The sequence below is a fragment of the Artemia sp. Qi Xiang Cuo genome, chromosome 2 (assembly GCF_049724085.1).
Source record: "Artemia sp. Qi Xiang Cuo chromosome 2, ASM4972408v1, whole genome shotgun sequence".
In the NCBI taxonomy this organism is placed as follows: Eukaryota; Metazoa; Arthropoda; class Branchiopoda; order Anostraca; family Artemiidae; genus Artemia; species Artemia sp. Qi Xiang Cuo.
This window is the reverse complement of record NC_142795.1, coordinates 47,215,912-47,226,580: the sequence shown is the minus strand read 5'-3', so window position 1 is coordinate 47,226,580 and position 10,669 is coordinate 47,215,912. Positions and strand designations below refer to the sequence as shown.

The window sequence follows — 10,669 nt, the reverse complement described above, 5'->3', positions numbered from 1 at the left end:
GGTAGCCCTAGTTCGATTCTTGTCCACCAGGAGTAAAACAGGAGACGTAGAAATAAAATTGAATGCAGCGTGGAGCCTCACAAATGAAGGTACGATATACAATTTATACAAATGAATTTGCATCTACAATCAACATTCCACTATATCCTCTATAAACGTACTTTAGTATTTTGGCATACCTTCTTGATTTTCACGGTGAAGGTGCATTTGTAAAGTAATATCGGCTCTTCGAATTGACCGCTGCCGACGGAATAGGGTTTTTTAGATTTGTGACTGCAATTATTTTTCTTATATTGAGAAAAAAAAAATTCGTTTATACTTGAAACACCTAATCTTTTAAATTCTGATTTACTAGTTATCGATCTTCTGTCGATTTTTGGTTTGACCATTGGCATAATTTCAGCATTTTGATTGGGGGCAAGAGGGGATCCACATCCACAAGAATTTCAAAAAAATCAAAAAAAAATTTCCCCCCATAAAAATCGTTTCATCGGTGGAGGCTAACCTGCGGGTTCTCGGCACCTGGCATGCATGGGGCGTATCTATTTTTATACGCTTACCTTGTCCTATCAAACTTCGAACAAAACTTGCTTAGTCGTAATTTTTGCCCTATCGACTTTATTTCAATAAAAAGTTAATTTAAAGTTTACCTCTTAACCTAGTCCAATTTTATGTTTTGCAAAAAAAAAAAAAAAAAAAAAAAAAAAAAAAAAAATATGGCAACATAAAAACTGATTTCTAGCCAATTATCATTTTCAGATTTACTCATTAAATTAAAACATTTCACAGATTATTGGATGGAGCAACTGCCCCCCCTTGCCCTCCCTCTAAACAACGCCTATGATTTTAGCCATTGTTACCATCAGTTCATTGATGACTTCATACAAAGGGAGATTATTTACTATGGCTGTCTCTAGTCAATTGATTTATTGACTGCCTAGCCAATATCTATTTTCTAGCAATTTATTAGCCGTTTCCATTTGGTGATTACGTAATCTTGTAGGCTCATGTTTTTCGTAGTTGGTTTATGTCATTTTTTTTCTGATTGGCCGACTGAATTTGAATGTGACGTGAAATGTAAGTTGGGTTTTGGTATAGCTAGTGATAGCCATTTTACAATAAAATCTTATCTTTTGACAGAAAATTCCTTTTACGTTACTTAGACAATGCTCACAAAACTAGAGTTTTCGCAACGACTAAACGAAACTACTCAATGGTAGAGGGTTGCGCTGCAGTCTAACTTCACCGTGTCCGTCTACACAGAAACGACTGAGTGTGTTCTTTATATATATATATATTTTTTTTTTACGAAAACCTGGCCAAAACAGTAGATGTGGCCTACATATTCTATAATTTGGGTACGGGTTAAAAACCACCAAGGTGGATAGAATCGACAACCCAAAATGTGCCACTAAATAACAATTGCCAACCATATCATACATAAAGAGTGAACGAGGTCAAAATTACGCTCGATTTGAAGGAGAATTTTGAACCCCATCTTTAGCTTCCACAGGATTTGGTCCAACATACTATATCTTTTTATAGTAGGCTACCAGTAAATTTTACACAATTCAATTATGAAAATGTGTATTCAAAAAAAAAAAAAATAATAATAATCTGTAGTAGCCTACAGGAAGCGATTTATTGGGTATCAGTGAAATTTATGGTGTATTGTGAAATAAATAATATAATAACAGGATTCTTACTTCTTTACACTCAGAAAATTTATATTCATCAGAATTTCTGAGAGGGTTCTAGTTTCACTTAAACCCAGCCTCCAACCCACCCTTTCTCAACACCTCTCAACACCCTAAGCTATATACAAAAGTTTGCTGATTTTGTATTCTTTTCTTTTTTTAAATTGACATTACAAACCAACCAGTGATGGAAGATGAGATGGGGATAAGGTATTTTCCCAAAGACGTTACCTATCTACCGCATATCGTGTTTTTTTTTTCAGGCCAGAAAAATATTATATATATATATATATATATATATATATATATATATATATATATATATATATATATATATATATATATATATACAAAAATAATGCAAAGCCTTAAAATTGGCAAATTTTTGTACAAGACCTAGGTTTATTTTTGACTAACATTCATGTATTCTGTTCGAACGAGAGTCCTAAATGTAAATATTATTGTTCTGCAATCAAGAGATCGGAAAATTATACGATTTTGGTTCTTTCTCCCGTATGCCCGTTTGATCGTTTTTTCCTTACAGGGCTCATGTAAAAAAAAATGTTCGATTTTGATGATAGCCTTAAAAATCGTAATTAAGTGTACATTTAAACGTAGTTAACCAATTGGTCTCAGGCACTCGTCTAACTGGATGTCCCTTTACATAAAAAAGAAATGTTAAGGAAATAGTTTTTTGCTAAAATCTTGAATATCACTGCAAGATTTTATTTGCATAAGCTATAAAAGCCACGAAAATAGCGTTTCTGTAAAATCTTCCTCTTTTAGATCTATTAAAATCTGTTCAACTGTACAATATTAATTTAAAAAATGTGAACTATTTAAAAAAAATTTCGGATGAAAATAAAAAGCGAATTTGAGACCTACGAAAACACCCTAACGAACAAACTTTATACACTTTACTGAAAACATAAAATTGACACATCGAAACACAGATTAGGAGGAAAGAAATCCTTAAGTAGCCTGCAGAAAATAAAAGACTAATTAATTAAGCTCTCACTAGAGTTTTAACGATGGCGAAATCGATAAATCTTGCCATACAATTTTATTCTCTAAAAACAATTCAAGCAAACCCAGTTTTCAGTAAAGGGCTACTGTTCTATAACTCCGGAAACATTGGAAAATATCAAGAGCCAGTTTATTTGAAGCATTTTTTCAAAAATATGTTACATAAAGTATAAAGCAGTAATTGTTTAGTCTTAGGATCCAACTTCTCTCTTTAATTTTATCAGAAAAACTTCGTTAGAAAAAATTTCGTTTCACTTTTAAGGTTTTAAGAATATACACAAAAAACATTATAAACAAACAAAATATAAAAACAAACATAAGCAAATCAGGCCTTCAGCACTCGCGTCATGACTTATGATCATGACGTCCCATTTCCGTTTGTTTTGGGTTATTCTTCCCTGGGTGTTTGTCACTTTACTCTGCTACCGTGTACTTTTTAGCCCTTAATTATTCCACTATATTACTTCACGTAAAATCCTGCCACTTGCTTCGCTCGCTATTATCGACAGCTATTGCCTTCGGCCTTCGGATGATTGTTCCCCACGACGTCATGTTCCTAGCCGTTTTGTTTCTTTTTTCTTTTTTTCCGTTATATGTTTCAGATTTTAAAGCCTTTGTCTTTTCTCATGGTCCGTTCCAAAATTATTCTTCATTCATTTTTCATTTTTCAAGCTTCATTGCTTCATCTTGCATTTCACTGCAAACAATTCATTGTACACACAACGCCACAAACATACACTTGGTTCTAAATGTAAATACATATGAGCTAGCAAAAAGCCAATTTCACTGGCTTTTTCTGCCTCTGTTCCTTTGCTTAGGAGTTCCGCTCTCACAAATATAGCTTGGCCTCAACTCCATCCGCTTGCTTAACTCACTAACGGTGGCAACTATGGCACTCGGTTCTCTCGAATGAACTCAAGCGGTTTTTAGGCTTTCTGCGGTGTTTGCTTCGCCCTGGCCTTCTGCAGTGCTCGCTTCTGCCAGGCCATTTGAATCAGTATCACATTTCCAGTTACTTGTTTTATTTCTTTCTTTTTTTTATATTTTTTATGTTTTTATAGCCTAAGACCATTCTCATGGTTTCAAATTATTCTGCATAGATTTTCACCTTTCCAACTCCATTAGTTTAGCTCAAAAACTGGGGGAGAGTATAATGTTTATACTATGGCCGGTTATGCCCTTTCTTCATTATAGCTTTTTCAGGCGAAGCCGGCCGAGTAAAAACATCTTTTTGTTCATTGAAAAACATACTTTCCTGAAAAAAAAACACTTCAAATGGGCCTGTTTAGTCTTTTTGAACCTTAAAAAGCACCAATCAAGACTGGGGTTGTCTGAAAAAGTAAAAAGCGCGGTCGGATTTACCTGAAAAAGCCATAATGAAGACACGGGGTTACTGTGTGAACGTAACCGTAACTGTGTGAACGTAACTTTCATTTCCATACCACTAAGGTTAAGGACCTCTTATAAGCCTGTTCGACACGGGAGTTACTTTCTGGTTAAAAAAAAATATTTTCTTACCTGGTGGAATCCTAAATAACTTTCAATGCTATGGGTGGCGAAGAACACCTCTCCATCGTTGCAAAGAATGAGAAGAAAACCATTCAAAGCCTAAAAGCACAAAATATAATCAAATGATTAAAAACAAAATCTACATATATATTTTTTGTATTGTTATTTAATTAAGCAAACTGTTTAAACTGTGGGAGATATGAAGGGCGTAAATAAAGGTACAGAGGCGCAGAGGGGCAGCCTCTGAACGTAAGAAGAAATATAAAATTAGGCTGCAAAAAATAGTTCAGCAGTTACTTCCTTCTCTAAGAACAAAACGGTTCTTGGCACACCCCGTGATTAAAGTCTTGGCTACGTCCTTGGAAGCTATATTTGCAAAGTCTTAGTTTTAGACGGAGAAAACTTAAAATCTAACGAGCATCACAATTGTTCAATCCTAACACTAAGGAGCTAATACTAATTTAATTGGGATCAGGTAATTTCTAGGGAAATTGCAAAAATGTAAATGTACAAGTTGGAAATAATTTCCATTAACTGAAGAAATGGGTAATATCTGATTCGAAAAATGTAATACAAAGTTAAAAAGAATAACTTTCGTAAATAAGTAAATCGACATCAAGAGAGCCAATACGGGATCATAAATTCTAATACGCATTGAGTGGACACTATGGGCAAAAAGATAGGTTCATAGGTAAGCGAGAACAGAGTGGCACCGAAAGGCAAAATTTTGAAAATAGCGGGACTGACAGAAAACTTTTCCTTGGAACATGGAACCTTTAGTTAAAGCCTCATAAATAAATAGCCTACTGCAAAAACAAAAAATGATCAGCAAAAATTCTGTTCAGTTTTCATTAAATTACAAATCGAAGCCGAATAGCAAAACCGCGCTATTCCTTCGTACAACTTAGGAACTTATAGGCATACAGAAAGATTCGAGTAAAATAAAAACTTAGGATCATTTGAGGCACAACCAATAAGTACAGCTATGTACGGGGACAGATGCATGGACACGAAAGGAAGAATAAGATATAGGCTAGCTGTTTTTAAAAGATTTTGTTTATGGACTATTGTCGGCATGAAGATTGCTGCTGAGGGGTTGAGTGCAACTCCTTTCGAATCCCTCCAACATGTGTATCAGCAAATAGTGGCTTGTGTGGCCAAAATCCTGGAAGAGGGAAGAGAAATGTCATGTGCCCAAGATTAACCTGGGACGGGATATATCAATAACTCAAAGTCTATGGAACTTTATTGGAAGTGGCTAACGCATAACCGTTAAATAGGGTGGGATGAAGGAGAACTAAACAGTCTGAGCGGATTAACACTGCAACCAGTGGCTTCAGCTCATGAAAATTTAGAGAGGGGACAAATTTGCCTTTCTTTTAAATTCCTCAGTGAAAACACCGAAAATACGTATTTTTCATTGCAAAAATCCCTAAATAGTATTTTTCAAAGTCTAGAAGGCAAATGCACCCTTTCTGTGTAATTGATACCACTGGCTGTGACGGTTTTTTTTTAGCTAGTTTTGTAATCTACAGTTCGATTGTTAAGGAAGTCCAGAGCGGCTTTTAACTGCAATTAATTAAAAAAACTGTTTCCACAAAATAAGTTTTTCAAAGAAAAGTAAAGAACTCCATTAAACAAAAAATAAGCAAAAATAAAATTAAATAATCTACCAAGCGTGAAACTACCACAAATCCACATCGATAAATAAATGAAACCCAAAACGAACAGAAATTACAATAAAAAACCAAGTCAAACTCGAAACGAGCAGAAATTAACATAAGTTGGGCACAAAACCCCTATGCCTTCCCAAGGCCAGAACAAAATTTGCACTTTACTGAAAAAAATATAAATGTTTTTACTCTTATAACTTTAATAAATTAAATAATATTAACATTTTGATTACTAAATATGAGTATATGTAGGCCTATATTAAACTGACAATGTACATTCATTTGTATTTTTTCATTAAAGTGCAAATTTTGTTCGGGCCTTGAGAAGGCATAGGGGTTTTGCGCCCTATTTGTGTAAATTTCTGCTCGTTTTGAGTTTGACTCGGTTATTTATTGTAATTTCTGTTCATTTTGGGTTTCATTTATTTATCGATGCTGATTTGTGGTTGTTTCACGCTTGGTAGATTATTTGATTTTATTTTTGCTCATTTTTGGTTTAATGGAGTTCTTTACTTTTCTTTGAAAAACTTATTTTGTGGAAAAAGTTTTTTTAATTAATTTCTGTTCGTTTAATATTTAAATAGTATTTTCAGGGAAAAAGAGAATAATACTTTAAATCTTTTCGTTTTTTAAGACTTATAGTTTGGCCTGCTATTTGTATGCTGGAGAAAAATTTTCAGCAATTTTTAACAACATACACCCTTTTAAAAATCTGGACACAAATATTTGTGATTAATTTAGTTTCATACTTTTCATACTCGCTCTTTACGCTAAAGTTAGACTCTGTCTCAAAACTTTATTTTTTAAAACAAAAAAAAACTTTAGCGTAAAGAGCGAGGCGCTGAGGAGGGGAAAGCCCCTTACATATACAGAATAATTTCTGTTCGTTTTAAGTTTTAATATCGCTCCTTACTTTCAGTTTAAAAAAACTTGTTTTTTTTTATTTATTTTAAGAGCAGAAGTAGCCCCAAAAGTTTGAACATAATACCCTCAGTCGTTCTTGGGATACTGCTGAGATGCCTTATTGGGAATTAGCATTATCACAGTGCATTTTTATTTAATCTTTAGCAAATATTTATTTTTTAAACACAATGGGCAATTGGGAGGGTGGGCGTGAGAGGGTGGGAGTGTAAGGGGGATTAGTTGCCCTCCATTCACTTTCGACTATTAAAAAGGGCATCAGCCCTTTCTGTTTTCAATCGAATGAGCCCTTTTCGAAGTTCCTACGACAACTCGTTCGATACGAAGTGCCCTGGTCTAAACAACAACAACAACAAAAAATATGACTAGTCAGTTTTGACTATTAAAAATGGTACCAGTCCTTTAAATTTCAAATCGAATGAGCCCTTTTCAAGTTTCTACGAAAAAGATTTCAATAAAAACCTTATATGCCCACAGGGCAGAACTTACAACCCTTGCCCCGAGGGCTGTGGGGAAGTGTCCTCCTCAAAAAGATATTTTCTATCTGGAAATCAACTACGCTGAACAAAATGGCTATCTCAAAATTTTGATTGGATGTGTTTGGGGAAATGATGGGCGTGGGGGGGCTAGTCGCCCTCCAATGACTTTTGACTATTAAAAAGGACACTAGCTCTTTGAATTTCCAACCGAATGAGCGTTTTTTGAAGTTTATACGACAACGCCTTCTATAAAAACCTTATACGCCCCCAGGGCATAACTTAAAACCCTTGCCCCGAGGGTTGAAGGGCAGTGTTTTCCTCAAAAACATATTTTCTATCTGGAAATCATCTACGCTGAACAAAATGGCTATCTTAAAATGTTGATTGGATGTGTTTGGGGGAATGATGGGCGTGGGGAGGGGGGGGGGGGGCTAGTTACCCTCCAATCACTTTCGACTAATAAAAAGGGCACTAGCCCTTTGAATTTCAAATCGAATGAGCCCTTTTTCAAGTTTCTACGACGATGCCTTCTATAAAAACCTTATATGCCTCCAGGGCATAACTTAAAACCCTTGCCCCTAGGGTTATGGGGGAGTAGCCTCCTCAAAAAAGATATTTTTTATCTGGAAATCACCGATGCTGAACAAACTCGCTAACTCCTTAGTTGGTTTGGTTGTGTGGGAGGGCAGGCGGGGCGGGGGGGGGGGGCGAGTTGCCGTCCAATCCATTTTGACTATTAAAAAGGGCACTAGCTACTCCAATTTCCAATCGAATGAGGCCTTTTCGAAGTTTCTACGACAACTCCTTCGATACGAAGTGTCCGGGTATGGAGAAGAAAAAAGAAAAATAAATAATACATTGTTTCCACATCGTTCTTTACTTAGGCAGCGCTATCGCGCTGCCTATCATTGATCTTTACAGCCTTGGGTAGTTCATTGCTACTGTTTATAATATGATTTTTCGTTCTAAAATACTGCATTTTGAAAATACTTTAGTTAACTTATTCCTTGATTTTCACATCGACTCTAGCTTCCATCATTATTATTTGGGCTAGAATGTTTGTAATCTGTGTAATGCATATACGAAATTGCTTACGCTTCCATAATAAGTGTAATGCTTAAGTTTCACCTCACCAAAAATAAACTCTAAACTTCAATACACATTGTGCCAAGATCCATTTTTTTAAATTAAAACCACCCTAATTTCTTGAAACTATGATTAAACAACCGCTATTAAATTCTCAATTACTGCTAACTTTAGCAAACATTTTCTTAGTCTTTTATTTATAGATTGGTGCGGCGCTGGAGATATTCAATATTGTTCTGTGTAACAAAGCGGTATGCATACAACATAACCCTTTATCTAAGAAAACCAATATGGCAAGCTGTCCTCTGCGGGAATTCTTTAGTAACACCTCACCTTATAATCCGAGATAATTCCCAAAGTCGACGGGCGGGCAGTTGAATGAAGGTGGTTCGGCCCGGTTAGTCTTTGATTTATGATAGTGTCGCGTGGTGGATGTCTAGTTCTTTCAATTAATGGGAAAAGAAATGGGCTCTATAAGCTAGTAACCTATGGCTTATGAATTCAAACCTTTGAAAGTCTGAGATAATAGTATGCTAATCTTAAATTAAATTAAGATTTTATAGAATTGCTAGTTATCTATGAGATTATAGAATTTAGGGATACTTTACGTTTTAGAGCTGGTTTTTTGCTGCTTTAACATTAAGACTTGATTGAATTTGATTAGATTGAATTTAGATATTAATTCCAGTGAAGCAATGAAAATAAAGGCATTTTTCATGATACGCAGAATTCCTTTAATTTACGAATAAATTTGCGATAAATATGCACGAGAAAATATAAAAAAAAATAGAAAAGAACGAAAATATTTGAGGTACTGTAAATGGACATAAAATCGGGCTGGACCGTGAGATAGCACTAAATTAGACCTTGTAGCAGTTGTAATACTCAGTGCAAAAATAGTGTAAAAGGACAAAATTTACTAGCTTTGGAAAGACTAAATAGCAAAAACTCTCTCGCTTCCCCTTGTTGAACTCTAATATTTGCGTTGATTCTTCGACTAATACTGTTTTGCACACAATAAAAGCAGTCATGGGAATACACCTTTTTTTCTCTTTTACTGTTTTTAGTATTTAGTAGACTTTAAAGTAGTGAAATATAACTTTAAAAAAAGAGATAGAAAATTAAACGTTGGTAGAAATAATTAAGGAACCAGAAATATACCTCCAGGCATTTCCTCCCCCTAAGATTGGTCAAGACACCTTTTAAATATCAAAAGTCCCTCCCCCACTAGGACTTCTTCTGGTTCTCCCGTTCAGTTGTCTGAATTGTATGCAAAAACAACAATGAATGCTGGATGAAACTAGCAGTCCTGTCTTATAGCATATTTTGGTAGTTAAATAATAAAGAATCGATTCCACCTCTTTCAAATTAAAAAAAAAGAGCCAAAAAATTACTTTATGGTTGCAAGCACCTTGTAAACTTCTTTGCAATTTTCTGAAATATTTCTTTTTGAATTCTTCTGGTTGTCGATTAAATATAAAAAAACTATTTTTTTCAACAGAAGGTAACGTGCAACATTAAAACTCAAAACGAAGAGAAATTATTATGTATATGAAGGGGTTTCCCCCTCCTCAATACCTTTATCTTCACGCTAAAGTTCTTGGCAATTTTAAAAAAGCTTCCTATTCTAATTAAACGTCCCTTGAATTTTAGGAGTCGTTCTCAGAAAATTTGGACAAACAGTCAAACTTTAGCGTTAAGAGTAAGGTATTGAGGGGGGGGGGGTAACCCCTTCATATACGGAATAATCTCTTTTCGTTTTGGGTCTTAATGTTGCTCCTTCTTTCACCCCCGTACAATACCCTGCGGGCAATTCTATCCTCGCTGAAAATCCCCCTCCGTTAAACTTCTTGTGGGCAATTCAACCTGAAAAATTTCTCCTTGGCGTGTTTTCATTTGAAAAAGACTTTAACTTATAATCGTTTCCCGATCACTCTGGAAATCCCCCCTTCGGTGGAAATTTTTTTCCGGAAGTCTAAACCCGCTGAATATTGTCCCCGGACAATTCCCTCGGAACATCTCCACATTCAAAACTGGGTGGGCGAAGAGAAAGTTAGACAAATAAAAATAATTCTGTATAGGAATTTTGTAAAATCCCCCCGGTAAAATTTCCCCTGGAAAGTTTACCCCCAGAAATTTCCCTCGCCAGGAAAATTCTGTCTATGGAGACCCACCCCGAGCACAAAATCCCCCCCCCCTGCTGAAAAATGTCTGTATGCTTCCCAATAACAAATGCTATACGTAAACAATGGGTAAATCTTATAACTTAAAGACCTAT

General features: G+C 35.2%; 1 protein-coding gene across 4 annotated transcripts in view; it reads right to left on the bottom strand.

Moving 5' to 3' along the window:
* Window positions 1-10,669, bottom strand: part of ss (aryl hydrocarbon receptor spineless) — a 152,851-nt gene that overhangs the window by 54,867 nt on the left and 87,315 nt on the right. For all 4 annotated transcript variants that reach the window (XM_089108129.1, XM_089108130.1, XM_089108131.1 and 1 more), the window contains exon 4: window positions 4,242-4,331. In XM_089108129.1, coding sequence (XP_088964255.1) covers window positions 4,242-4,331 — 90 coding nt within the window. The remainder of the gene's footprint in view (window positions 1-4,241; window positions 4,332-10,669) is intronic.